Source organism: Rhinolophus sinicus, chromosome 3 (genome assembly GCF_057876585.1).
Source record: "Rhinolophus sinicus isolate RSI-liver-muscle chromosome 3, RSI-T2T, whole genome shotgun sequence".
NCBI classification, from domain to species: domain Eukaryota; kingdom Metazoa; phylum Chordata; class Mammalia; order Chiroptera; family Rhinolophidae; genus Rhinolophus; species Rhinolophus sinicus.
In genome coordinates this window covers 201,185,891-201,213,769 of record NC_142503.1, presented here as the reverse complement: position 1 = coordinate 201,213,769, position 27,879 = coordinate 201,185,891, and the positions used below count along the sequence as shown (strand labels likewise).

At 63.3% G+C, this 27,879-nt stretch overlaps 1 protein-coding gene across 4 annotated transcripts; it reads right to left on the bottom strand.

Moving 5' to 3' along the window:
- Nucleotides 1-548: 548 nt before the first annotated feature.
- INF2 (inverted formin 2) lies at nt 549-27,357 on the bottom strand. Of its 4 annotated transcripts, none has more exons than XM_074326804.2 (23): nt 27,203-27,357; nt 15,997-16,396; nt 14,729-14,844; nt 14,485-14,644; nt 13,960-13,993; nt 12,850-12,991; nt 12,001-12,142; nt 11,090-11,833; nt 10,508-10,653; nt 10,356-10,417; nt 9,579-9,681; nt 9,325-9,410; nt 8,881-8,981; nt 8,296-8,366; nt 8,114-8,221; nt 7,777-7,847; nt 6,994-7,114; nt 6,491-6,655; nt 6,288-6,390; nt 5,949-6,110; nt 4,712-5,362; nt 4,291-4,347; nt 549-1,474 (listed from the first exon to the last, which is right to left on the bottom strand). In XM_074326804.2, the coding sequence occupies exons 2-22, from the start codon at nt 16,385-16,387 to the stop codon at nt 4,292-4,294; spliced, it is 3,735 nt and encodes a 1,244-aa protein (XP_074182905.2). In that variant the 5' UTR covers nt 16,388-16,396; nt 27,203-27,357; the 3' UTR covers nt 549-1,474; nt 4,291. The 4 variants fall into 4 exon arrangements, with proteins under 4 accessions (XP_074182905.2, XP_074182903.2, XP_074182906.2 ...); XM_074326802.2 differs by lacking the exon at nt 27,203-27,357 and adding an exon at nt 18,135-18,333; XM_074326805.2 differs by lacking the exon at nt 4,291-4,347 and having other exon boundaries at nt 27,203-27,333.
- Between the last annotated feature and the right edge of the window lie 522 nt (nt 27,358-27,879).

Below are 27,879 nucleotides of genomic sequence, written 5' to 3'. Positions count from 1 at the left end.
CACCGACAGCTGAGTGGCTACCAAACATGCTCTGTCCATATAATGGGTGCTACTCAGCTGTGAAAATGGGGCAGTGCTGACACGCTACAACACGGATGCTCGGAGAACATGCAAATGAAAGGAGCCACAAAAGGCCACATACTGTATGGTTTCACTTATCTGGTATTCACAGAAAGCAGGCCTGTAGAGACAGAAGACAGGTCCGTGGGGGCCAGGGGTGAGGGAGAGTATGAGGGAACCTTTTGGGGATGATGGAAAAGTTCTAACCCAGACCACGGTGAGGATCGCACGACTTTGCAAAGCTGCGGGTCACTGGGTGATGCCCTTACGGGGTAAGTACATGTGAACGGTGCCCCCGGAGCGCAGAGCACATCTCCCCACTGCTGTGGAGCCTGTTTTTCACGTGCTCTGCCCCTGTTCGAGGTGCTCTGCGGGCAGGCCTACCCCCCACCACCATCCCCTCAGGCCCACCCCTCCCTCCACCCACATCACCGCAGCTATTGAGGGCTCAGGCCCCCACCACATTCACAGAACACAACAGCCACAGCTGGGCCAGCTCTGCACTTTATTGGTCCAAGTCCCTCCAGCTTCCAGCATTGGCAGCCAGCCTGGGGCAGGGGCAGGGCTTGGGCAGGCTGCCCCTTGCTGGGTGGGGCTGTGAGGAGAGGTGGCAGCCTCCTGTCCCCTAGGCCTCCTCTCAGCCCTTTGGGGTGGGGGCAGCACCTGTTGCCAAGGTGGCCAGGTTCTGGCATGGCAGCAGGGCAGACACCTCATCACCTTCAGCGTTGGACGTACTGGGGTGGGGGCCAACTCCATGCAGTACCCCAACCGTCTGCTAGCGGGCACCCTGTCCTGCCCACAGCACGGTCGGCCAGCCTGCCCCTACCCAAAGCCCTGGGGTGCTCTCACCCACCCACCCACCCTCCCATCCCCAATTCAGCCACCACAGGACAGCATAAATGCATAAACAATCGTATTTTGGTTAAAACCACGCTGTTCCAGCCCAGCTGAGCAGGTTGGGGGGCAGGGGTGGGGGTCTGGTGGGGGAGTGGGGGCTCCAGCTCTCCCTGGCTCCCATGGCTTCCAGGGAAGGGTCTGTGAGAACCTATCTCCAGAAGAATATGGGTGTTGGCTCACTGGAAAGTGGGTGCAAGCTTAGAGGCGCCCTGGGGATGCAGCCACCTGACGCCCCATATGTACGGGCGGCCAGGCGGGCGCCATGTGCATGCAGATGCAGGCGCGGGCATCAGCTCTGGAAAGCAGAGGGGCTGGGGGCGTGCAGGCGGGCAAGCGGGCGCCAGGCAGGCCGGAACAAATGCACCCGGAAGGCTCCAGGAGGCCCATGTCCCTGGCTGGGTAAGGCACAGAGTTTTGGTTTCCCAGGGCCCAGTCCCAGCCTGGCCCTGCAGGGCACTCAGCAGCACGTCCAGAGCCCACCGGGTCTGTCACTTGGCCTTGGGCTTGGGCCTGAGGCCTGTGGGGAGAGGAAATGACATGGTTAGGAGCAGCCTTGCTAGGGCAGCGCCAGGGCGCCATGTCTGGGTCCCCAGGCCTCGGCTGTCCCTCTGTCACCACCGCCCAGTAGGCTGTGCCATATGTTCTTGTGTCCACTATCCCAGGCCTGTCCTTTGGACGGTAAGGCTCCGCCTGGTGGAAGGGGCCAGGATGAGCCCCAGCAGGTCGGCTCCTGTCCCCCCCTCCCCCCAAGCTGGGTCTCGCCTCTGAGGTGAGCAGGGTCTGCCTCTCCGGTGTCTCAGACCCAGACCCAGGCTGCACTGTCTACGCTCACCAGTCCCCACGGTTACCGCCCCTCCCTGGAGCTCCCTGTCCCTCCGGCAGTGGCCCTCCCGCTGGACTCTTCCCGCCTGCCATTTCTCCAGCTGGGTCCTAAGGGCACGGAGGCCCGGCCCCATTGGCTCCTGCCACCTGCATGGCCTCCCCACTTGTCCATCTAACACCCTCTGTGCTCTTTGGTCCAGTGCCCTTGGGGGTTGTTCCCTCCAAGAGCCCCGCCAGGTGCTGTCCCAGGCCCCTGGGGGTCCTGGGCAGCAGCAGATTTGAGAACCACTGCAAGGAGGCAAGTGGGGCAGAAACAGACGGTCAAACGTCGCTCCCAGGGTAGTCAGTCCCACTGCCCACTGCAGGGCGCCAGGACTAACAGCCAAGAGGAAAGGGCAGGGCAAGGTGGGGAGAGCAGAATGGAGGGGACAAAGGGGGCAGTGTGGGCCCCCAGGAGCATTGCCATGGACCAGTGATGGGTCATCCACACATTAAGACTCACGTCATTAAAAAACAGGAGAAAGGCAGTCTGTGGGAGGGATGGTGGAACAAACCACTGCTCTGCAGCCTCCATGCAAACCAGGAGTCATTCCTGGCTCCACTAATCACAGTGTGAAAATGGACTGGGTGGCGGAGCTGCTGACAGCACCACTTCAACCTGGCGATCGGCATTACCGTCAGTAAGCACAGGACAAACAGCCCCAGCCCCTCCTGAGATGCTCTGGGGGGACACGTGTCACAGGTATAGAATTCCTGCCTCAAAAGGCATCGCAGGCCCAGTGTGTGTGTGGGGGTGGGGTGGGGAGGGCAATGCCCAAAGTGGAGGTGTCGTCACGATCTCAGAGTCACACAACACAGGAAGAGGCTGACGACCAAATCAACGACGACGCAGGTGTGACGGGGACCCCTGGCAGCAGGGGACTATGTGAGAGCAGCAGTCACATGAGCTGGTATGCTCACTGCCTGGCTGTCCTGAGGACAAGGGCCTTTTTCCCAGGAGACCCCTGGGGCAAATTCAGGGGCCATCATGTCTATAAGTAATTCTCAAATCGTTCAGTAAAGCTGTGGGGACAATGTACCAAGTAGGAACAATTTTGCTATGTTTTGCAACTTTTTGCCACTTCAAGGTGAAGGGCGAGTGGTATTTGTTTTAATCTCCACACAAATTTCCTGTTGGGTTGAAGTTTTTCCAAATAAAAAATTGGGGAGAAAAGGAAGTGGGATTGCTTCCTCCTGCCCTCAGCCGCGGGATGGCAGGGCTGGGCAGGGCGCAGCAGAAACTCACGCCCATAGACGGGGCTACACGCCTGGCAGGCTGATTGTCAGCTGCAGTGGCCACACGTGGCTGCTGGCCCTTGAACCCACAGGCCGCACAGCCCAACTGTTGCTCATTCCCAGGGCCCAGAGCAGGGACCCACAAAGCTAAATCCTGGCCCGTAAGGGACATGCCAGCACTGTTTTAAGGGGTACATAGGTGTTTCACACCACAGCCAAGGTCAGCACGTAACTGGGGCCAACCCTGGAGCTGAGAGTAAAGGCTGGGCCAACAGTGAGCATAAACTGTAGACAGAGGTGCCTCCTCTGGTGCCCACAAGACCGCACCTCTGTGCCCTGGGTCCTGAGCCCCCTGCCCGGTTGGTCAGCACACGGCTGTGGCACCAAGCCGGGCCTTGGCCCAGCTGGGCAAGGCTGGAGACGTGTGGGGACAGATGGCCCCATGCTCACAGCGCTCATGATCGCTGGGGGCAGGAGTGGGTCTGTGCACTAGATGGCCCCCACCCAGCACAGGCCGGGTGCAGCGGGGACCTGGACCCATCTGTGTGGTCGCATCCCGGGCCACAGCAAAGGCCCTGACTGTCCTGGCCACAGGCAGGGTCCCGGGAGCTAGTGCTGCTCACTGGGAGACGCCCACGTCTAAACAGACCCACTCACTGTGTCCAAGGCCTGGCCTCCAGAGAGCAGGCCTGCACACCCCGCAGCGGGGCGTTTCGGCCTGCTTGTCCCTGGCAGCCCATCCTTGGGACTGTCCCTGTCCCTCACTGTCACCCTGCAGGCATGCATGGCAACACAAGGGCCAGAAGAGGGCTGGGTTGTGCCCTGTAGACAGACTCAGAGTAAAGGTGCTGCCCTGGGGGCCCGAGGGTCAGTAAAGCCCAGGGTTAGGGACAGGCACCCTCAGCCTGTCCAGCCAGGCCTGGGAGGCCAAGCAGCCCTGCCCCAGGCCCTGGAGCCCTGCTCCCGGAGGGCGCCTGAGTGGACCCTGTCCACCCGCCCTCTCGAGGCCCAACTGCCCAGAGGGTAGCTCTGAGGCTGCACCTGCCACAGCGGAGGCGACCGACACCAGCTAAGCAAGGCTGCTGCCCCCTGGAGGGTGGGGACGAGGGGCCAGGCGAGTCCCACCACAAGCGGCAAAGGCGGGCTGCAGGGAGGCCAGGGGTTAGTGTCAGGACGCCAGCGCGGGCCCTGCCTCCATCACCACCGTTAGTGCAGAGCGCCAGGTGGAGCACCTACCTTACTGGATCACACAGAATCTTTTGGTTTTATTATCATCAGAGTCAGGGGCAACCTCTGCTTTCAAATAAAAGACATGCACTGAACAGCTCATCACTCACTAGCAACCTGCACTTGGACGCTGGGCCAAAACGCAGCCAGCCCCCGGCCCCCGGCCCCCGGCCCCAGGCCCCAGGCGGGGCAGCCTTCCCACTGCAGGCAGGAGCTAGTGGCTTAGGGTGCAGCCATTGGGCGACGACCCTCAAAGCTGCCCCTCCTGGGGCAGAGGCTGCTGCCTCCTCTCCTGCAGGATGTAGGACACCCTGGGAGTCACCCATTCTTGGGGGGAGGGGGGCTGGCTGGCTGACGCAGAGGCCCAGTGACCCGCCCACCTGGGTCCCCTGTTCCGGGGACAAGAGTGATGGGAGGGGCCCCACACTACCTTCCTGGTTCCATGATGGGCGCTTCTTTCTTCGCCGGCCTGTCCCCTTCGAGGCCCGGCTGCGGGCTCTGGGGAGGGCGCCAGACCCTGAGGAGTCAGTCACCGAATCCTCGGAGAAAGACCTGTCCAGGGATGTGTCCAGAGTGGAGTCTGGGGCGGTGTCCTCCTCGTCCCCCTCCCCACCAGGCTCTGTGGCAGGAAGGCTGGCGCCACGGCCGTGGGCAGCTGTGTCCTCCGGTCCCTCGCCTGTGCTGTCGGCCTCAGCCTGGCAGATGCTCCGAGGGGCTGTGGAGTCCTCAGTGTCATGGCTCGAACCCATGGCCCCAGGGGGCTTGTCACTGGAGAACTGAAGAGGCTTCAGGGCCTGAGCATCCCCTAGCACCAGCGGCCAGGCCCCTGCTGATGGCTGGGGGCCCTGGGGGTCCTCCACAGACAGGAAATCGCTGGCATCTATGTACCAGGAAGAGCGTCTCTCCTGGAGTCCAGGGCCGCCCTCCTCCAATGGGCCTCCAGTGGGCTTCGGGCTGGGGGTGGTGGCGTCCGCGAGATCCCAGTACTGATGCTCCCTGGCCACTGTAGTGTCAACACCAGGCCCAGAGGCAGGGCAGCTGGTGCCTCCCACGGGGCCTCCTGTGGGGTCACTGGTGGCCACTGTGGATGGAGCACACGTCACTAGAGGGCAGGGCACCCACAAGCTATTCCGATGGACCCCTGCTGATGATAAGCCCAAGTGGGGGGACTCCCTCCGTGTCAGCTTCTACCTGAATGTCCCTGCTCCTGGCAGCCTTCCTGGTCGTCTCCAAGCCAGGGTTCCCACAGGGTAGGCCCGGCTTGAAATCCTGTCTGTCCACAGTGGGGGACAGCAGGGGAACTGAGTCCCAAGGCAGCAGTATATGCTGTTCCCCATGGCAGCCGCCCCCAGGAGTGGAGGTGCCCCCCCTAAGGCCTCAGGCTGCCTCTCACCACCTCGGCCCCTCTGAGCCCACCCCAGGGGCTGGACAGATGGCTGTCAGACCAGCCGGGAGCTCTGTGTTTCAGAGGAGACACGTGGAAGCATTGTCGGGGCGAGCAGCCTCTCTAGCCCTGCCTCACAACTATCCCCTATCTCAGGGCGGCAGGGGAGATGACAGGGTTCCCCTGTAAGATCAGGGAGGGCGTCCTGGAGGAAGGGCGGCACTGGGCAGCAAGGATGGCACAGGGGGAGGAGAATGGTGAGGAGGAGGGGCTGGGGTCTCACCAGGAGCCTCGTCCCTTGGGGGGTCTGCGGCCACCACCCTGCTGGCGCCTTCGGGGTCCCCTCGGCCACGGGCCGTCTTCCGAAGCCTGAAGCCCTTCCTGATGTCGGCCAGCAGGGCGTCGATGACACATACCTCTTCCTGCTTCCTGCCTCCCTTCCTGACTGAGATGCCCAGAGACACTCAGACACGTTGCTCACAGGGTCCCCGGAACCCACCAGGAGCCCTCGAGAGATGACCCACAGCGGACGGGGGAACCCTGTGTGACTCTGGGGGGACAGTGGCCACAGCACAGAGGGGCCGCCCACCACGGCCCACCCCTCCCCTGGGCCTGGCCTCACCGGGCTTCCCGTCCGCGCCCCGCGGCCTCTGCGCCTCCTCCTGGGCCAGCTGCTGCTTCCTCCTCTCAGCCTTGGCAGCCTGCTCCTGCCGGTCCTTGTTCTCCTGTGCGGGGGTGGGGTGGGGGGAGGGCCGTCACACAGAGCCGTGCCCCAGCGCTCAATGGGTGCACCTGCCGGCCCCGCCTGAGGACGGCCCTGCCCACCTTCAGGGCGCGGACAAAGAGGTCCCGGAAGGTCTTCATGGTGCTGAACGTGTCCTCCAGGGACAGGTGCTGGACATCCTCGCACAGGTAGTGGGCCAGCTCCAGCTTCTTCTGCTCAATGGCCTGGAACACCTCCTCTAGTGCCTGGGAGGCTTCGATGCAGGCCTGGGGGAGGGGGCACGGTCACGGCCCTGTGGGGGCCCATGGCTGCAGGAGGGAGACGGCCACCGGCACAGGACTAGGGGTCTGGACGCTGCAGCCTCCGGGATGAGGGTAGGCCCCTCACCTGCAGGAACCACATTGGCGGAGGGGGGGGGGGCAGAAGAGCAGAGCCGTCCTCCTGCGTGGGTGCCTGCTCTGGCTCGCCCCTCCCCACGCTCACCTGTCCTGCCCATCTCACGGTCCTACCTTGCGGACCCCAGGCCTGGCAGGGGTGGGGACTGGGAGACCACATTCAGCACTGGGAGTCCGTCCCCAGCCCAGGCCCCGCCCAGCACACCTGCCTGGAGGCGGTGGGCGTACTGCTCCTGCACCTCCTGGATGGAGGACGACACCTTCCGCTCCATCTCCAGAAGCTTCTTCAGGTTGGTGCTGGACTCCGAGTGGATTATCTCCAGGTTGATCCTGGAGGCCACAGAGGACCAGGTGGGGTCAGGTGACAGCGACTGTCCAGCCTTGCTGGACACTTGGGCCCTCATCCTGCACACCCGCAGGTTGCCAGAAGCACGTTAGAGCTTTGGGATGGGCCGAGCAGTGTGGGGAGAGGTGCCCGCCTGCCATAGCAGGTGCTGGGCCTGCAGTGTCAGGGACCCCAAGGGCTCAGCCTGTCTTCACCTGACCCTCCTCAAGGTTCAGCAGCTCAGGAACCAGAGAACTGTCCTTGACAGCATGGACCCTGGGCTCAGACAGCCTGGGCTGCTCTCCCAGAGCTTCCCCCTGCGGGTTTTGTGGCCCCACGGATGCAGCCCTGCTTGCTGGGCCTCGGTTCCATCACAGCCTTGCTCACGGGTTAACCTTGAAAGTGGTTGTTAGACCCGCCCCCAGCATGACCAGGGCCAGGTCATTCCCTGTGCCTTCTAGGCCTGTTTCCTCCTCTAAGTCACACAGAACAGGCCACAGTGGACACGAGGTCCTGTCCCAAAGAGAAAGTGGCCAATCTATTGGACATTGGTTTCTGGGGGACCTGGGGTTGTACTGCAGCCGTGAGACCCAGCCTGGCCTGGCCACCCTGCTAGCAGAGACCAAAGGAGGGCACGGGCAGGGTGCATGGGGTAGGAGGTACCTACCCTGCCGCCTGGGACGGCTGCTCCAGGTCCCGCGGCAGCTGCAGGAGGTCTGGGTGGCTCTTCTCCACCTCCTGCAACAGCACGTGTCTGGTGGGACCCGCTGTGGTCACCCCCAGGCCCCAAGGATGCCCGAGTCCCCTGCCTGTTGCCCCCCCCCCCCCAGCAGCTAGAGGCCTCCACACCCTTCCTCTGGGCCTGGATGGGAGCTGGAGAATGGGGCAGGAGAGCCAGGAAGCTTGAAGGGGGGGGGGGGCTCCTGACAGGGACTATGGGAAGAGCGGCCCGAGAGCAGGGAGGCGCCAGCAGGCTGCCCGGCCCGCCAGCCCCACAGCCCCACCTCCAGCACGTGGTGCAGCAGCGTCACGCGGCTCTGCTGGGCCTTGGTCTCTGTGAGCTTCAGCAGCGTGCTCATCTTAAACCCGTCAGCGTCCCCGGTGTGGCTGCCCTGCGAAGGACAGCAGTGAGTCTCACTGACTCTTGGGGGTGGGGCCAGGGCACTGGGGTGCTGCAGCCACTTACATAGTTGAGGAAGTTCCCGATTCTCAGGATCAGCTGGCAGAAAACGGGCAGTTGGTGGCTGGTGAGCAGGCCTGAGGAAGGGGCCAGGCTCAGGCTGGAACCCCCACCGCAGGCGAGCTCGGGGGCTCTAGAAGCAAGCCCCCCAGCATCAGTGCTCACTGAACCCTCACAACCCCGGGGAGCCGATGACCACCGCTCCATTCTGGGGGTGAGGACGCTGAGCAGAACCTTCCAGAACCTGTGGCCAGCCTGGTGCTCAGCTAACTGTCCTGTGGGGTTTCAGGAAAGGTGGCCCTCCCAGCTCTGTGGCCAAGATGGAGTGGACATCTACTGCGTGTGTCCCCAGCAGAAATGAGCTGTAGCTCAGGGACCAGGCCCACTCATATTCCTGCCCCACGGCTGCCGCAAGTGCCTCTGACTCACTCAGTGGTGTGTGTGCAGTGTGTCTGCACATGCACAAATTGTGTGTGTCTGCACAGCGTGTGCCTCAGAGCTGGGGTGGTGGTCTCAGCAATGCTGGCGGTACAAGTAGCTGGGTGGGTACCCCCTGCTACTGCCCCCTCACGGCTTCTGGGCCCCACTCACTGTCACAGGCAGCTAGCACCAGCTGGGCCTTGGGCTGCACCATGTCCAACACGACAGCCGTGCCCTCGCACAACAGCATGCACTCGACCCGCAGCTGGTAGCTGGTGGCACAGCAGGCAGTCAGGGCCCAGGGGTCGAGGCCCACAGCTCCACTCAGCACAGAGCTGGGGGCCCCACACCCGTTGGTGCTCTACGTTCCCAGGCTGGGCCCAGGGGCGCACTGGGCAGGACCTGGGTGAGGCCCAGGAAGGGGCATTTCAGGCCAACACCCAGGTGCCTCAGATGCCCAGTCACCTCCCTGTGGGGCACCGCTCCCTCTTACAGCAGGCGGGTTTGGGCTGGGGTGTCCCAGGAGGGCCTGGGCGATGGCCGCACAGCCCTGCTCTCTCCTGCAGGTCTGAGCCCAGCTGCCGCCCTTGCCCGGGCAGGCCAGTCCCAGCTCACCAGGGAATGCTCAGCAGGAGGAGGTAGAAGTGGTCAGCACTGGCCAACTTGGCTCTGTCCTCCGTGAAGGAGCGAAGGTTTTCGATCTGAGGGGAAGAGGCCCAAGCGTGGGATTCCAGTTTCTGCCCCCCCAGCACCCCCCAGACTGCCTGCTGGTCTCAGCCACTCACATCTGAGCACAGTGGGTGAGAGTGCAGCGGCCCTCCCCTCTTCTCTCCCCGCTGGGAGCCCAGGCCCCCATTTCTCCTGCTGACCTCATGCTTCTCTGGAAGGAGCTTCAGCAGCTGCTTGAGCACCTCCACGTCAAACTTGGTGGTGTCCCCTGCGCGGATCATAGCGGTGACCTCCTCATTGGAGCTGAAGGGGGTGAGAGCACGGGTAGGGTGGGGTGGGGAATGGGACAGGGGCCCTGCCAGCTGGGCGGGGACAGCCCTTGGCTCCTGACACTGCTGGTTACACCAGGGTCTCCTCCCACAGCCATGAAGTTGGGGGCACAGAGTCGGTGAGCCACCTGCCTGGGTCACACAGCAATGAGGCTGGAGCTGAACAACCCACTCCCTGTAGGCTAGAGCACCCTCTGCCTCCTCTTCCAGGGTGGCAGGGAGGGCCCTGCTCAGGACACAGGCTCAGCAGCACCCAGCAGCCCCCTACAGGAGCCAGTGCCTGACACCTGCAGGGAAGGCCTGGGGGCTGAGAGGCAGGGCCAGGTTCTCACTCTGGCTTGGCTGCCTGTCACCTGCCTGTGGCCTTGGGCAGGGGTCCCAGCCTCTCTCTGGGTGTTTCTCCAGGGAGTCTGGACTGGTGGCCTGTGCCCCCAGCTGGGGCAGTCTGTGGATAGTACCCCACCGACCATGTCCTACCCCAGAAACAGGATGTTCACTTTCCAGGAGCGGCCTGAAGAGGGCACTGCCGAGCCCGAGATGGGCGGTTTGGGCAGCTGGAGGAACTCGGGCAGGCGGGGCCGGACCAGAAGGCGGGGCTTGGTGGGAGGGCTGGCCCTGAGACACTGGCCCTGCCCTCATCACGCTCACCACTTAAACTGCTTCAGGAAGATGTTGAGGTTCAGGCTCTTCTTGGAGTCCAGGAAAGTGATCTGGAAAACAGCCCACCCATGGGCTGGTGTCTGGCGGTGGCAGGGAGCCCCCCTTCCTGGTCTGAGCCCCAGCCCCGGCCCAGGCCCCACCTCCTTAGGCTCCTTTCTGGCCGGGGCCGCCACGGACTCCTTGGGCTTGGCCACGGGGAAGCAGAAGAGCCGCTCGATGCTGGAGAAGTCGGGCTCCACCACCGGGGCGTCCGGGCTGCTCAGCGAAGCCCACATGGAGCTGTGCTCTGTGGGTGAGGCAGCCATCAGGCTCCTGCCTGCCAGGGGTCTGAGGGGCGGTGGCTGGGCAGAGAAAATCCCCCATCTGCAGGCGCCCGTGTGCACGGGTATGGATCGCACATACACACGCACGAGTCCAGGCTGGCAGTGACCTTGGCCGTGACCTCTGAGCACAGCCCCCCCAGCCCCCAGGGTGACGAGCACCCAGTCAGGGGCCTGAGCAGTACAGGGAGCGTGGCATCAGACACCCATCGGCCTACAGGGTGTGTGGGAGGGGAGGGGCCTCACAGGTGACCTCTGACCCGGTTCTGCCTCCTGGACTGGACTGCCCAGGGGTGCCAGGTACCAGCACACGTGCTACAGATACCACCTACCATTCTTCCCAGCAGGGCCCAGGACCCCACCTCCAGAGGGAAGCCACCTGTGGGGATCCAGGGCCCCCACCTTGTGCCACATTGGACGGCAGCTTCTGCCAGTTCAGCTTCTTCATGCGCACTGTGGGGGGGTTCACCCTCCGGTGGCTGGGGACCCAGGAGGAGCCCAGGCTGTGGTCTACCTGGGCCACGATGATCTCTTCCATACCACCCACTGTGGGGGGGCCAGAGGTGCTGGGCAGGGGTGGGGGTGGAGGGGGACCCCAGCCCACGATGGGCAGTGGCGGTGGGGGTGGGCACCCCATGTTTGGGAGGGGTGGAGGTGGGGGGGGGAGGGGTCCACCAGGGCCAGGCAATGGTGGGGGTGGGGGTGGTGAGGGGAATGAGGGCCCCGGCAGGGGGGGTGGGGGAGGGGGAGGGGGGAATGAGGTCCTGGGGCCCGGCAGGGGTGGTGGGGGAGGGGGCGGAGGGGGTGTGGAGGATGAGGCCTCTGGGCCTGGCAATGGGGGAGGGGACCAGGTGGTGGAGTGGGGGAGGGGAGGTGCAGGCAGGGGTGGGGTGCAAGTCCGCTGTTCCAGGGCTGTTGGCTGTCCAGCCACCTCTGGGCTTGCTGTCTGGCTGGTGAGCGTCACCACTGGCTGTTGGCTCTCCACGCCTGCCCTTGGGGCATCAGTGTTTTGGGGGCAGCTGCCTCTCCGATTCTGGCCTAGGTCAGCCTGGACACTCTTATGGGCCTTGTCCAGGCAGCTTGGGCGGGGTCGCGCCTTGACAGATAGCAGCCGCTCCACCATCTCCTCCAGAGTGCATTCCTGGTCTGTGGTACGGGTAGCTGAGGTCAGGGCGGAAGGCCAGAGAAGGCAGGTAGGGGCAGCGAGACAGGTGGGCCCCTCCCTCAGGCCGGGGGCAGGTCAGGGGTCAAGGATGGGCACCGCCCACCACAGTCTGAGACCCCAGGGTTTGCCCACCAGCTAGATGGCTCACCGTCACTGGCCAGGAGCACGGCCCGGTTCACCAGGCTCTCCAGGGCTTCCCAGAGCAGCTGGCTGGAGCGGAGGGTGGGCTCCAGGTGCAGGAGGCCCTGCAGCACGGACAGCAGCTGGGCAGATGCCGGGGAGCAGCTCACCTGGGGGGGGGTGGACAAGTGCAGGTCAGTGGCCATCCCCTCCCTGGGATGGCTGACAACTACTGGCCTCAGTTTACCAGAAGCATCCACCCCCGACCCCTCCATGCCTCTCGGGCCCTGGCCATCAGCTTGCGTCAGGGTTCCCCAAGCACTGTACTGGTAACATTTGGGGCTGCATCGCTCTCTGGGTTGGGGGCTGCCCTGTGCATTGTGGGATGTTTAGCAGCATCTCTGGAAGCCAGTAGCATCTCTGCCCAATTGTGAAAATCCAAATATCTCCAGATGTTTCTGGATGCCCCCCTGGGGACATTTGCTCTGGGCTGAGAGCCACTGGGTTCAGTGAAGGATGGAGGTCCCCACCACGGAGGCCTGAGATGGACCGGAATTCAGCCTCCGTCAGTCTCCCACTGGTTCTGAAGTCCCCTTAGGCCACCTGATGGTAGCCAAGCTGCTGGGGCCCAGGACAGCACAGTCACTTCTGGGCAGCCCTGGCCTTGGAACCCTGTCCTCCCGGGTCCTATAGCCCTGGCTCTGTCCCAGGACTGCCCAGACCAGTCCTGGGCTGCCAGTTCCAGGCTCCTGTCTTTCCAGCGCCTGGTCCGTTGCTGCTCCCTGGGGGTCGCGCCAGAGCTGGTCCCACTGCCTCACTATGGTGGGGGTGGGACCAGAGCAGGGAGGCGGCCCCTCCTCCCTGGAGACAGGCCCACCTTGTGGAACAGGGAGGCGAAGACCTCCTGGTGGCTGTTCATGTCCACGCCACCGCACACGTGCAGCAGCTCCTCCTCGTCCTCGGCCTTGGCCTCCTCGAAGGCCTCGAGCTGAATCAGCAGGTCAGCGTCCTCCAGATCCCTGCCAGGGGCGGGTGCCGGGTGGCTGAGCCTGCAGCTCCCACCAGCACCCCCACCCGGACAGACGCACAGACAACCCTGAGCAGGGCTCGTGGCCAGCACACGGCCACCACAGCCAGGTGGCAGCCGAGGTCTGTGGGGCTGGCATCCCTGGTCAGGGGCGGTGGCTCACAGGTCTGAGCCCGGCCCTCTCCGGGCTGCCCAGGAGTTAGCGAGCAGCTCATGCCCCTTGGGAAGGGAAGAGCAAGTTCTCACCCACAGGGAGAGATGCAGCCCAGAGAGGGGAGGGACAATGTGCTGGAAGGGGCACAGGATGAAGGGAGGGCCCCTTCCAGGTGCTGGGAGGGAGGCACCAAGACTACAGCTGAGGGGGTCCACTGTGGAGGGGCAGGGCTTCGCCCTGAGTAGCAGGAACCTGAGTGTTCATTGGACCCAGGATCTGCCAATCATCTCAGCCTGGCCAATGAGCTGCACCCTTGGGTGCTAGCACCCTCTCAGCACTCTGCAGATATTTGCCTGAGGCCAGTTCAGCACCAGCCAGTCACACCAGCCTCACCTCTTCTCCCCAGGGTCCCCCAACCCAGGCTGACTTCCTTAAAGGTGGGGGCCCCACCTTGGACAGTGATCCTGAGGCCCCAGATTGGGGTTCTCAGCTGTGTGGGTACCCAATTAAATTTGAGTTTCAGATAAACAATGAATGGCTTTTAGCGTAAGTCTATCCCATGCAACATCTGGGATATACTTATACCACAAAAATGATCTATAGTCTATTACAACCAATTTAACTGGTTGTCCTGTACGGTATCCGGCAACCCTCGTTTCCAGAGGCAGCTGCCAAGCCCCCGACGGGGAAATTCCAGAGCAGCCTGTATGGTAGGGGTTCTCGCTGGGACCCCGAGGCCCTCCCTGCCCATCTGGAGGCTCTGCTGGGGACCCAAGTGGGAGGTGGGCTTGGCTCTGGGGACTCACCTAAGCCGCGTCAGAACGTCCAGCAGCTGCAGACCTGTGCAGGGAGACGGGGTCAGCGGGCCTTGCAGTCTGCTCAGGCCAGCCCCCCACCCCAGGGTCACTTGTACCTTGTGACACCTTCCCCTGGGCTTGCTCCCACCATCCAGAGCACTCAGCCCGTGGGGGTGGGAGGGAACTCTGCCATTCCCACGGAACACGAGGGATGCAAGGCTCTGAGGGAGACATCTCGCTGGACACACAGTGGTGCCTGTTAAATGGTCACTGCCACAGCTGGCAGGGCTGGGACTGGGAGTCGGGCACCCGCCTTACACTGAGAGCCTTCCAGACCTAACGTCCAGCGTCCTGAAGGACCCGGCCCACCGAAGGGAGCAGGTGGGGGAAGGAGGCTCCCATACTAATGACAGAGCCTTCCTCTGGGGCCTGGGGTGGGGCTGGGGTCAGGAGAGCTCGGGCATCTCTGAGGGGTGTCAGTGCAGGCCAGGCTGGTGGAGGGGCCCCAGCAGCCAGGGGCTAGGGCACTGTTACCAATGAACTCGCCACGCAGTTGGGTGCGGGCACGAAGGTCCTCAGGGCCCAGGATGATGGCATTGATCACGCTGAGCAGGGTGACCACATAGGGCACGTTGTCACTGTTGGAGAGCTCGTTCATGATGACGCTGAAGCGGTACTGCTGGCTGTGCACCGTCTGCGGGCATGAGGGCTCAGCCTGCACCCCAGGCCCCTGCCACCCCACCGTCCCGCCCCGCTCCCCGGCCGCCCCGCCACTCACCTTGTAATGGTCCAGGGCATCCAAGGCCAAGGCGTGGCCCTCGGGTGAGTAGATGCACAGGGCGGCCAGTAGCTCAAACACCTGCTTTTTGACCATCACGTTGGATGTGTCCAGAGCTGCCGAGGGCAGGGGGTCTCAGCGAGGCCCACGTCCCCAGGCCTGGCCTCCCCCTCCTCTCCATCAGCTCTCCTCCCACCTGTGTCTACCTCTGGCCTGAACTCCCACACTTTGCAGGCAGACACGTGGCGGGGCTGTGCACCCATTCACCCCCACACCAGGTGCTGACCTCTCCAGGGGTGCTGACCTGCCTCCCCAACCCCAGGGGCAGCCCCAGTCACCAGGGTCTACCCTTAGTTCTGCCCTTTGGCTCTGTGCCCTTGGCCTCATCAACACACCTGCCCTAGGCCAAGCCCGTGTCTTCCCCAACTCAGTGCCAACAGCCTCCCACCTCGCTCTCTGAGCTGGGAAAGTTTTAGGGGTGTCCCTTGGCTGGCAAAGGACTTTACAGATGGGCACAGCCAGGCCCTGACCGAATCAGACTGCAATGAGATGACTGGTGTCACCCACACGGGCACCTGCCCCACCAGCTAGCCCACCTGTCATTGCCCCTCCCGGAGCCCCGAGCGTGAGGGCCCTGGTCACTGCCATGGAGCAGCACAGCCTGGTGACAAGGGGCACACACTGACCACTGTCTACCAAGGGCCACCTGGGGCCTCTCCCAAGACTGAGGACTAACTCCAGGCATGGCCTAGAGGACTTTCTGGGGGAGGTGACGGTGAGCAGGACTTGCAGGCACACAAAGCAGAGCAGCCTGAGGTGGAGGTGGAGACCTGGGCCACTGTTCAGGAAGAAGTCCCCAGGGGCAGGAGCAGGGGACAGGGTGGGGGGTGGATGACGCCGCTGGTGGATGCTGGCCAGGCCTGAAGGGCTGCTACAAGGCCACTCAGGTGGACTTATTTTTGACCCAGGTGACGTCGGCTGCCACAGTGGCATGGATGGGGGCTGGAAGGCCAGGGACAAGGGAGGGGGTGGGGCCTGAACCAGCACCGGGCTGGGTGGACAACTGAGGCAAAATCACAGAACAGAGGGGGCAACTAGGTGCAGCTGGTGGGGGGACCATGGCTCCAAGGTGAGCTGGCGGTCTCAGACTTGAGGTGAGTGGGAAACTGGCTCCTCCTCCAGGAAGCCCTCCCGCCTCCCGGGGCCTGGAGCCCCCTACTGACTCCCTAAGGCGTGCCATGCACCCTACTGCCCTGCGCACTGCCCACCCTGGGAGAGCTGGCGCACGTAGGCCTGGTTGCTAAGGATGTACTGGATGCCAGGCTGCGAGTTCATGACGGCACGCACGCAGCTGATGCAGGTGAGCTGCAGCAGGGCGTCTGCGATGCGGGCCACGCCGCGGCCTGACAGCCGTGCCAGGGCCTCGAGCAGCAGGTCCAGGCCACTCTGCTCCAGGAACTGCACCATCCAGCCTCCGTCGCTGCTCTCCAGGCGCTTGCGCAGGCCGGAGTAGTTGACCACAGATGGCACCTGCAGCAGCCGGATGCACAGCTCGGGGTCCGCGCTCTCCAGGTTGGCCTCCGTGGGGTCCGTGTCCTGTGGCCCCAGCTTTTCCTTCAGTGCCGCCCATTTGCGCTGCGCACCCTGCTTCACCGACATCTTGCTGAACTGTGGGCCAGAGGGAGGCGGAGGTCAGTCCACCGGTGGAGGCCGTGTTCTCAACCGGGGCATCTCCACCTGCCAATCAGGGATTTGTGTGCTTCCCAACGACACCCGGGCCTCACAATGTGCTGGCAAGCCCTCGTGCCACCAGGGCATCCCCTGTGCCAGGCGCTCCGTGCACCCATCACTGACTGAATCACCATAGCAACGAAGGAGGTAGCAGCACCTCCCTGCTGTATGCATGAGGACCCCAGGCAGCTACACTGGCAGGAACACCACTGACCCAGTGATGATGATGCAACAGAAATGGCATTCTGGGGCTCCCTTATTTCACTCCCAGGGCGCTTTCCCTGCCCAGTGGACAGGATCAGATGGGCACAATGAGTGGGTGGTGGGAGATTCAGGACCCTGGGCACTTCTGGACTGCCCACAGCACCAGGACTGTGGCTGGGGAGGGGGGCTGACTCCAAGGTCATGTCCAACGCCCATCCAATTTCAGACAAATCCAGGGCGCCATGGGTGAGCAGCCCTGCCAGGTCCCAGCTTTTGTGGGTTTCAGCTTGCCAACCTGGGTGCAGGTGGAGGACTAGGTAGTCCCCAGGTCCTCGGCATGTGGAGATTTACCCAGACTCTGCAGCAACAGTTGTGACCCCTGCCCAGAACGTCCCCCCAAAGCATGCCTCTCCCCAAAACAGAACAGCAAGACTAGCAGGCGGAGTCCCTGTGTCATCGCCATGCCTACCAAGTCCCCCATCCTGCGGCTGTTGGCTGTGACGCTGTCCCCAACCACAGTGCCTGGGAACTGGCCCCAAAGGTCAGGGGCGGCCCAGGCTCTCCAGTGACCATGTATGGCTCGGGTCTTATATTTAGCGTCTGAGAAGGGCAGCATGGAGCTGCTGGGAGGGAGCACGAGGGGCAGGGCATGGCGGCACCACCGTGCCTCCTCACACCCAGGGCCTGGCCCCAGCACTGCTCACCCGACTCTCGGCCTCCCACCACCCCTGAGGCAAGCACTGTACACTCTCACTCTACAGGAGGGGGATGAAAGCGGAGCCCAGAGAAGCCAGGCCACATGCCACAGCCCCAGAATTGGAAACAGTTGGGCCACGTGAGACTGGACCCGAGGGGCGCCTGGAGCCCACCAGATGCTGGCCGGCCATCCCGGCTTCACTCTAAGGGCTGCTGGACCTGGTAACTCAGAGGGGAGACCCTGGGGGCCATCAGAGGTCACGCAAGAGACAGAGGCTGAGTGGGGACGAGAGCCCAGGGATAAGACCCCCTCCTGGAGGCCCTGCTCCCCTCTGTCTTGGTGCGGGTTCAGGTGTCCTCCCTTGAGGCTCCGGAGCCCACCCCCGGCCTGCTGGGAGCAGAGAGCAGCCCCTGCTCTGTTTGCTGTGGGTCCTTCAGGAGGCAGCCTAGTTGAGGGGAAGAGAGGGCTCCGACCGGCACGTGCCCAGCTCTGGCCCTCGCCTGCAGACCTTGGCTGAGTCACTGTCCTGTCTGAGCCTCAGGTTCCTCACCTGTGCCTTTGGCATCAGCCTGTTGGGAGCATCCTGAGGCAGTGGGCATGGACGTCCCCAGCAGGCGACAAGAGGGGTGTCGGGTGTCCATCAGCCCTCCCCCAGGACCCTCAGCCTTGGTCCTGTTTGATGGAGAGCCTGGAGCCCTCCCTCTCACTCCGTGGTCAGATCCCCCCTCCCAGGTCTGGCCCCCATGGCCCTCTCGCCCCACACCGTCCACTCACCCAGATGCGCAAGACCTTCCTGCTGCCTCTGCCCACCCATTCCAGGCCCTGCCGCGGGCTGCCCCTCATGCTCTCCTGGCTTCTCATCGCTGCTGACCGCTGAGCTGCCCAGCTGCCAGCCACAGCCCTGGTCCCTTCTGGGCAGGGGAGGAGGCCGCTCCCGGCACCATGAAGAGCACAGCAGACGGGCATCCACACACACTGCCACCCCCGCGGGTACTGCTGCTTAAAGAGGTACCCAGAACCGACCCCCCCTTCCCCGCCTCCATTGGCACGAGTCCCTGTTTCCTTGGCACAAGCTGACTGGACAGGGCATAACCTCTCCCAGGCCAGGCCTCTGGGATCCCAAGTGTCCTCTCCAGCCAAGAGCCCCATGGGTCCCTGGATGCAGAAAAGCCGCGTCTTAGAGAGAGCCAACATCACCTAGAGCTATCCCCAGAGCTATGGGCTCACTCCCCTGAAAGACCCTGCCTATGGGGTCCCCTTGGTCTGGGGTGGTGGTGCATGGGAGCACAGCAGGGGGTGACCGACCCCCCCCACCTATCCATGGAGATCCTGTGCTGTGCACCCTGCTCTGTCCTGGAGCTGAGCAGCACAAGCTGGCTGTGCCCCACCTGGCACCCAGTGGGGCAGCAAGCATGCACGGGGCTCCGCTGGCTGTGGCCAAGGTTGGACAGGGTGTCCAGCCAGGACAGTGAGCTCAGCTGGGGACCCAGCGGCCGAGGTGGGGGTGACTGTTCTCCCTCTAGGATGCCCACCGGGCTGCCCGACCTCCTTCAGTGTCACCAGGGCAGGTCTTGGGCCGAGGACGTCTCCCCACAAGTGTTCTGACTGCTTTTCAGGGTGAGAGACTGAACATACAGACAGACAATGGCCAAACCACATATAAAGATAGAGTCTGACCCACAACCTGCCAGGAAGCTGATCCTTCATCGGCAGGAACCGGCCTAGGAAGCAGCTTGCTCCAGTCAGGCCTCTGTCTCCAGGCACAGCCCGGAAGCCACACACCCTCCCTGTAATGGTCATCCATGCACCGGGCTTGACCGGTAACTGACGGCTTCCCTAACTCTGCCCCCACTTCCAGCGTAAGACCCCCAGCAATCACCTGGAATAGCCCACTTCCTGCTGGCTGCCCAGGTTCCCCACGCCCTCAGGGCATCCCCTGAGCCTTTTTTCTATAAAACTTTCTATGCACAGAACATAGTTTAACAGATCAACATATATCTCACATAATATGTTTACATTACATGCATACGTGTGGATATAGTAACAATTAACATATAAACACACATAAAATGACCAAGCTCTCCCATTCTTTGGCCTGCCCTGAGCAGTGGTGGTGGCTGAGTCCCAACTCCGAATAATCAGCCTTTGCTGCTCGCCTGTGTGTACTGCTCTCAGGAGCAGGGCTGCAGGGAACACCCTTCCCAGGACGCAGCATCCTGGAAGGTAGGGCCTGGATCCTGGGCTTACTCTGTTCTCCATTTGGAAAGCTTGTATCTCAGAGGGCTGCTGTGGGGTTCCCCACGGAGAAAATGGACCTGGTGGGCACACAGTGAGCTCTCAGGAATGCTCGTGGATCTTGTAATATTGTGTGGATGCCAGGTGCTCCACCCTCGGCCCTGTCCAGACCGCGGGCTGTGTCTGTCTCCCAGGTAGGCTTGGTGCCCAGACCAGGCGTGGCAGCAGGGACCTTCCCGGGCCCAGGCTCACCAAAGTGGGGCGTGGCCCGCCCGTCCTGGGCAGGACCTTCTGCGGAGGCGGGGCCACAAACTCAGGAATGTGATGTAGTCTCAGAGCTTCCCCAGCTAAGGGGTGTGGCTGCCCTGCCCTGGGCAGGCTCTGCACAGTAATTTGCATTTGCACAGCTTTTCAGCCAACACCACAGGCCACTGCAGTGCAGGACCATCTGAGGTCCAAGTACGCCGCGGCTGAGGCCAGCTAAAAGGTCGGGGGCGCTTCAGCACTCCCATCTGCCCTCCAGGCAGGTGCCCCTCCACCTGCACCAATGGAACTATGGCGGGCAGGGGCCTTTGCAGGTGAAGACCGCGAGGCTCTGACAGGATTGTTCACCTTTTTCTGCCAATAACGTGGGGTTTCCACCGGGAAGGGGTCATGCCACCCCTTCAGACTGCGACTCCTGAGGGTAGGGTCTCCCTCAGAGCTCCCGTGGGGTCAGCCCTCTGACCTGGCTGTCCTGCTGGCAGGTGCTTACCCAACCCACACAGGGGCTGCCTTCAGGACCTGGAAGAGATGGGGACACTGGTCCAGTGGGCCTCTTGGCCACCTCTGCTTTCCTGCCCTGGCCAGCCTGGCACAGCAATGCTGGCACCTCCACCTGGGTGCCCACGTACCCGGGCAGCTGCACTGACAAGGAGCTAGGAAGGCACTGCCCTTGTCTGGCAGTTGTCTGTCAAGCAGGGAGGGTATGTGTGTGTGCGTGTGTGTGTATGTGTGGCTGGTCCCCCAGATTTCAGAGACCAGCTACCCAGCCCTGCTGTGATGGGGAAACTGAGCCACAGAACCAAGCTGTGTCCTGGGCACAGCTGCTGGGAGGCCCCCACGGGCCTATTGAGCTTTGAGCAGTGTGGCGGGTGGGGAAGCCCAGACTTGAGACTAGAGCTTGGCACCCTTGCGAAGGGGGTGTTGCCTTCTGTTCCTTCATTCCTGCAAGGGTTGGTGGAGGGGTTTTGGGGACCCAGGGCTGAGGGCTGGGGACATGGGCACCTGTGAGAAAGGCTAGCTGCCTGGGGTGGGGAGGCAGCTTCAGGGAGGTCCTGTCAGCATCAGCAGGCTGGGGTGCTTCTGGGTCCAGAGCCAGCGGGGGTGGGGTGCAAAGAGCTTGTCTTCCCTGGGGTGGGCGGGTAAGATGGCAGGAGCAGGATTCCGGAACCGGGTGGCAGGGGCTGCCACACTGTATTTTTAGCTCCTCCAAGAACCCAAATTTTTCCACTGCCTGGCAACGCTTGGATTGAGTTTCCTGGTGGCTTCCTGCAGCTCAAGGGCAGCCCAGGCTCTGCGGGGTGAAGGGAGGCCCTTGGTGCTGAGACCGCCCTTCCGTGACCCCCTATTACTCTCCCTCCCACAATCTTGCGTCCTTTAGAGCCTCTGGTGCCTGTATCATCTTCCCCACCAGGCCACGAGCCCTCAAGGGACCTCCACTGATCAGTGTGGGCTCAAACCAGGTAGGGGGTCCTGTGCAAAGTGAGCCTCAAGGGAATGAGGAAGAATCGAGCATCCACCCATTGCCAGCCCATTCAGAGGTTCGGAGTGCACAGGGCCTGGGGGGGGGGCAGTGTCTTCACTGTCCCCTGGCCCGTCTCATATCCAAGCAGTCCCAGGATGGAGTGGAGGGACCCTGCCTCACAAGCCCTCACTGCTGCCTATGTGGAGGCCCCTGCCCAGCCACTGCAGTCAGCGTCCAGCAGCAGGACCGAAGGGGCCCCCTGGGAGGTGGGCGGGCACCGAGAGATTCATGGCAGTGCCAAGTTAAAACAGAGACGAGGAACAGGGCACCAAGTCACACTGTGTAGAATTTCAACCACATGAAATATGATGTGTCACACAGGACATGTGCCTAAACAGTAGCAGAAGTTGCACTGGGAGGAATATGGTCATTTTCATAATTAGAGAGCGAGAGGACAGTGAGTGAAGAAAACGAACAGCACCTCACAGAGCAAGCTGGGCTCAGAGCAGCCACCCTCAGCTCAGGTCACCAAGGAGCAAGGGGCGGGGCCAGCAGCTGGGCCTTCTCCACAGCTCTGCAGCAAAGCACTGGTGGGCCCCCCCATAGCAGAGACGGCCGGCGGTCTGGGCTGGCTGCTCTGAGAGCTGGGGGACATTACTGGTCAGGGAGCCAGGCCAGGACTCAGCCCACTGAGTCCCTAGGATGTGGAGGCAGGTTGGGCTGATGTCAGACACGCTGTACCCAGGCCTGGCCCTGCCACATCCTCCAGGCCCCACCCTCTTGGGTTAGGAACAGAAGTCGGCAGAGGCAGGGAAGGTGGCCCAAGGACTCAGGCACAGGCCACGCCTACTGGGAGGGGTGGGCAGTGCGGCTGCCCATGCTCACCTGGAGGGGGTCCTCGGAGCACAGCCCTCAGCTGGGCAGTATTTTCTGGGACAGCCCCTCCCCCAGCACATGGTCTAGCTCTGCTTGGAGGACAGGAAGGGTGGAGACACCGGCGCCAGGAAGCCTTGCTTTCGCTTCCACCTGCACTGAGGGCTGGCAGGGCCTGCTCTGCCTTGGCCTCCCGCTGTCACCAGAGGGGCAGTCTCTGTGCCTCAGCCTTCACAGCTGCACAAAGAGGAGGGCTCATGGCGAACTCCCCGAGGGCCTGGCCACCTCTGACACTCCCAGGCTCTTGTCCAGAGCCTGGGGGCCTGAAGCAGGGAGGGTCCACCCCTGCCCCAGCACAAGGGAGCAGCACGGCCACACCCCCATGACAGTGGCCTCTGCCATCGACTGTGCCTGAGTCAGTTCCGATAGCAGACACTGGAGTCAGTGATGTCTACAGATCTGTGGTTAGGGGCTGGGGAGGGTGAGGAACTCGGAGGTCCCGCAGGTGGCCCAGGGGCAGGTGGCCTGGTGGCAGGTGGCCCGGTGGCAGGTGGCCCAGTGGTGTCTGAATATAGTGCTGCTCTAGCACAGGCCCCAGCACCTGCACGGCTCCAAGGCTGCCCCAAGAATGCCCGCTGCCCGGGTTCCCCCTCCCAAGACCAGACGTAGCACAGAGATGCCCCACCCAGGAGACCCCAAGCAAAGGCCCCTCTTAGCCTGGGAGGCCCCTGGGAGCCCAGGGGGGAGCAAGCTCCGATGTGTGCGCTGGTCTAGGCCTCAGTGTCGGGATGGGACCTGCAGGCTGCCCACTGCCTGCCCCAGAGGGCGGCACCCAGCCCTGTCCCGTGTCCCAGCTCAAGCCTGCCTGCCCAGAGCAGTGAAAACAAAGCAGCAGATTGAGGGTGGGGGAGGGGCCCATCCTGCACAACCGGCACTGCCAGGGGCTGTGGTCAGGGCCAGGGGACGGGGGCGGGAAGGGCACAGCTCAGGTTCTGGGTAAGACTAAGCTCTGCCACTGACCAGTGGGGTCCCTGGGACAAACCACAGGACCTCCCAGGCCCGGGGTCCGTCCTCAAATGGGGGTGAGCATGTCAACGCTGACCCCACAGGCTGCCGGGCCCATGTAAGGTTGGGCGGCCCTGCTTAGCGTCCCTGGGCCACCAGCGCCAAAAGCCCAGCCCAACTGGGCGAGCGAGCTCTTCAGCATGTGGCGCCAGGCGCTGGTAGCACTGGTTGCTGGCAGCCCAGGGGCTAGACCCATTCTGGACTCGCATTTCTCACCTGTGAAATGGCCACGATGTTCTCCAAGCAGCTTGGGCTGGCTGCGCTGTGCAGCCCGCCAGGCCCGGCCCTGGCTGCTCCCCACACCTCCTCTCAAAGGCGGCCTCCTGGGTCCCACCTCTGGGCCTTTGTCTTGGCCTTCCTCCCATCCTCCTGCCACCTCCACCAGCAGCACCCTCACTTTTCTGTCCCCACCTCCACAGCCTGGCCCAGCCCCTGGGGGGCAAACTGGAAGTAGCAGGAGGGAGCCATGGGTGCCTCTAAAATGGGCAGGATATGATCTGAGCACCTGGGGCTCCCGTTCTCAGGCCAGTCAGGTCAGTGCATGGGGGGTGCAGGGCGCGGGCACAGGCTGCACCCCAGGAAGAGCAGATGTCTGCCTCCGCGCTGCTGTGCGCGGGTGGCAGTGCAGAGCTGTACTTGGAGCAGAAACAGGGACCGGGGACATGGACTGCGGGGAAGGCAGGCTGCACGCTGAGGCCACATCCCAGGGGATCAGGGACCAGGGACAGATGGGGACACTGAAGCCCTCTTACACAGCCGACCAGGGTCCATGCTGGAACGCATGCCACATCCACCAGCACTTGGCAAGGGCCAAGAGCAAGCTTAGGGGAACCCCTGCCCCACTAGCCAGGTCTGCCAGGACTCCACCTCCCTGGGGGGCAGGCACGACTGGGCACGCAAGTGGCTGGGGCTGGCCTTGCCCAGAGCAGCTGAGTGGGGGCTCGGAGGCCATGCAAGGACACCACCCCCAGGGCTGTGCATGTGGCTGGAAATGGACGCCTGGCCCTCTCCTCCCTGACTACCGTGCCTTGGTCAGCCTCCATGCTAGGCTTTGATGTGAGGTCTCAGCGGCACCAACTGAAAAATGGGAAGCAAAGTTGGCCTCTACCTCTCCAAGTGCATTTCCCAGCTGGCCTCCCACCCACGGAGGCCTGCACCCAACGGTCCTGGTCAGCCAATCCTCCCAACAGCGCTGGCCATGCACCCCCTGCTCAGGAGGCCTCTGCCTTCCCTGTGGGCTCGTGCGAGCTGGTGGCTTCCAGTCCACCTTCCCTACCCTTCCTGTCCCACTTGGGCTCCTGGGTGCTGTAGGGGAGACGGGGTATGGGGACGGCCCGGGCTTCCAGGCACTCCAACAGGGCCAGCCAGTTCTCACCCTGACCCCAGGAAGTCGCCTTCTGTATGCCCAGTGTGGTGTCTGCCACCAGAGGCGACGCACACAGTAGGGGCTTATAAATGCCTTTTGCAAGAATGGTGGCACTGATTCTATAACCCAGCCACTCCGGCCTCAGTTTCCGCATCTGTGAAACAGACGATAATCACCATCCCCCCACCTCACCAGGCGGCCATGAGGGCAGGAGGCTGTAGGCATGCGGCGGGCTGGTTCACTCGCTCATTCAGCACAGACCTGCTCAGGGCACCGGGCAGGAGTGCAGCAGTGGACAGGCCAGGCTCGGGGCTGAGGTACACCTGGCAGCACCACGTTTAGTCACACCAAGGACGGTGCTGTGAGAGGACCAGCAGCAGTTGCCTCTCCTGGGGGGACAGGCCCCCCGCCCCCTTCCTGCCTGGCTGTCACTGCGGAGTTCCCCTTCACCACGGTGGTGTCTCTGTGTGCCAGGCAGGGGGGGCAGCTGTGTGGACAGGCTCCACACCGCCTCAGGACTCAGGCTGTCCAGTGTTCAGAGATAGACGGGGCTGGACCCTCCTTGCTAGGGTGAGGCTGGCTGGAGTGGGGGCCTCCCTAACAGGAGGCCACATGGTTGGACCCTGCTGTCAACCTCCAGTGACGGGGAGCTCACCCCTCCTAGGCATTCGCTCCAGCCTGCTCATCTTGAACATCCAGGCACCCAGGCCTGGCTGTGTCCAGTGGGGACAGCCCTCCAGAGCCATCTCCCCTAGACACACTCCCGTCCACTGTCCTGAAACAGGTGGGCATGCCTTCCCCACCCACTGTGTCCACTGGGCCTTGAACTGGTCACCTATTAGACACCTGCTATGTGCAAGACTACAGTGGGGGAGGGGCCAGGCAGCTGAGTCAGGCCCTGTGGGGGAACTCTGCCTCCTGGGTCCTCCTCTGGGACCCCTCAAAAGCCCGGTCCAGAGCCGGCTGGTGGTGGCATGCCCTGCACCCACAGGCGGCGCCCTGGTATTACCCAGTTACTGTGCATCCTTCCCACAGCCTTCACCCGCTCACTTTTCCCACCCAGAAAATAACACACTTGAATGAAAGGCGGACAGATCTATTTAAGGCAGGAACTTCCAGGTCCCCGAATGTGAGGTGTGTGTAATTAGCTTGAGCCAGACAGCCCATCAGCACCTCCACAACGTGGGGGCCTCCTCACCTAACGGTTAACTCTGCTGGGAGGGAGCGGGGCACAAAGGCTGCCTGGCTGGTCACAGAAGGACAGCCCCACTTGGTCACCTCAGTTCACTCCTCTCAGCAGCACCCCCCTTTCTGCCCGCCGGCTGTGACGACTTGTCCAAAAGCCTGGAGCGGAGAGCTTTTGGGGAACAATGGGCGGACAGGGCCAGTGGTCAGGAAGGGCTCACTGCACCAACAGCTGACCTGGGAGGGGGACAGTGTGAGGCCTCAGACCCCACACCTGGAACCGAGTTCTGATATTAGCTGCAGCACCCATTCCCCAAAAGTCCCCCACCCTGGGTGGCAACACGAAGGGGTTTAAGGTTCTGCGTCTCTGCCTCCTGCACTGCAGGAATACAGGAGGAGGTCCACACCTGAGCCTCTGTCCCCACCCTTCAGAGAGCAGCTAGGGAAACTGAGAACCACAGAAGGCAAGTGTCCTGGCCAGGCCCAACAGGCTGAGGGAGCAGGGGCAGGCCGGTGGGAAGGGACCTTTCCAACTCCAGCTCCCGTGTGTGGGCGTGCCTGCCTGACCTCAGGGGCGTATTCCTTTCCTGGTTGGGGTAGGGTCACGGCCATCTTCCCTCTAACTCCTGCTGTGTTCAGCTGGGACGGGACACTAACGCTGTGGCCACAACTGAGATGGTCACCATGCAGCCTGGAGTCCTGGGTCAAAGAACCTCAGGAGGCCTGGCAGATACCCTGGTTGTGCAGGGAGCAGCTGGGGGCTGGCGGACGCACAGCTGGGCACCCTGGCTTCCCACCTGAGGTCACCATCACTCCTTGGTTTCCTCCCCAGAAAGGGGGTCCAAGAGTGAGACTGGCGGAGCACAGGCCAGCCTCCCAGCCCCACCCAGGAGGAGCTGAGAGCAGTGCTAGGGCTCGCTTCCCCAAGGCACCTGTAGGGGTGCCAGGGCCCCATATGCACCCGCCCGAGCGTGGGCAGCTACAGAACCAGCAGCCCAGGCGGGACCTCAGGCCTGCGCGCCTCGCAGTTCCACTCCAGCCGCGAACGCGAAGTTGAAGTTTATTTTTCCAACTGTGATTGATTTACGGTTGGGATGTGGCAGCTGTGAGGCGGGGAAACTGTGCCGACACCGGGGGGAGAACGCCCGACCTTCGGTCCACCACCCGCACGCAGCGTCTCCTCGCCGGGCCGGCAGTCCCGGGTGGGCGTGGGCGGAGGGGCCCGAGGCGCCCTAGGGTCCCCACAGAAATCCGGGGTCCAGCCGCTCTGCGCCGCGGGGCTGGCTTGCCGCCACTCGGAGAGCACACGCCTCTGCCCCAACCCCACTCCCCACACCCAAGTCCCCACCCCCCGCCGTGACTCAGTTTCCCCACGGCTCCTGGCGGGCTTACCGGGTAGGGGGGGCAGCCGGGGGTGGGGGTGCGGCCGGCGCTCAGTCGGGTCGGATCCGGGGCCCCAGGCAGCCGCTGCACTCCGCGGGCTCCGCACAGCTCCGGCGCGGGCTCAGGCTCGGGCTCCGGCCGGGCGCGGGAGGAAGAGAAGGCACCGCCCCGCCCCGCCCCGCCCCGCCCGCAGGGGGCCACGTGGGGAGCTAGCGTGGGCCCGGGGCGGAGCCCGAGGCGGGGGTCGCCGAGGAGGCTCCGCCCACTCTGACGGGCGCTTTCAGGGGATCTCCCCACGCCTATAAATACCCGGCGGTCTCACGCGGAGTTACACCCCGTCTCAGCGCTGTAGGCCTACGTCCTGTGGGGGTGTGACACACGGGGCGGGGGCCTAGGAAACATCTGGAAGCCATCCTCCTACCTCGGACCTCACTGTCTGCTCCCCTTCCTGGTCTCTGCTGCGCCCTTCCCTACACTTCCTCACGTTCCACCCACCTCTGACAGCGAGCTATCAGACCAGCGGGTGGGACCTGCTGCCCAGGTGCTCATCTCCCTCTGCCCTCACGTGGGACCCCTGCTCCAGACAGCTGATCCCAAGTTCCCACGTCTGAGGTTCCCTCACCTCATGGGAGATTGCTCTTCCCCCACTTGGTCCTCTGGGATAGAGAGCATCATCAAACAGGCCA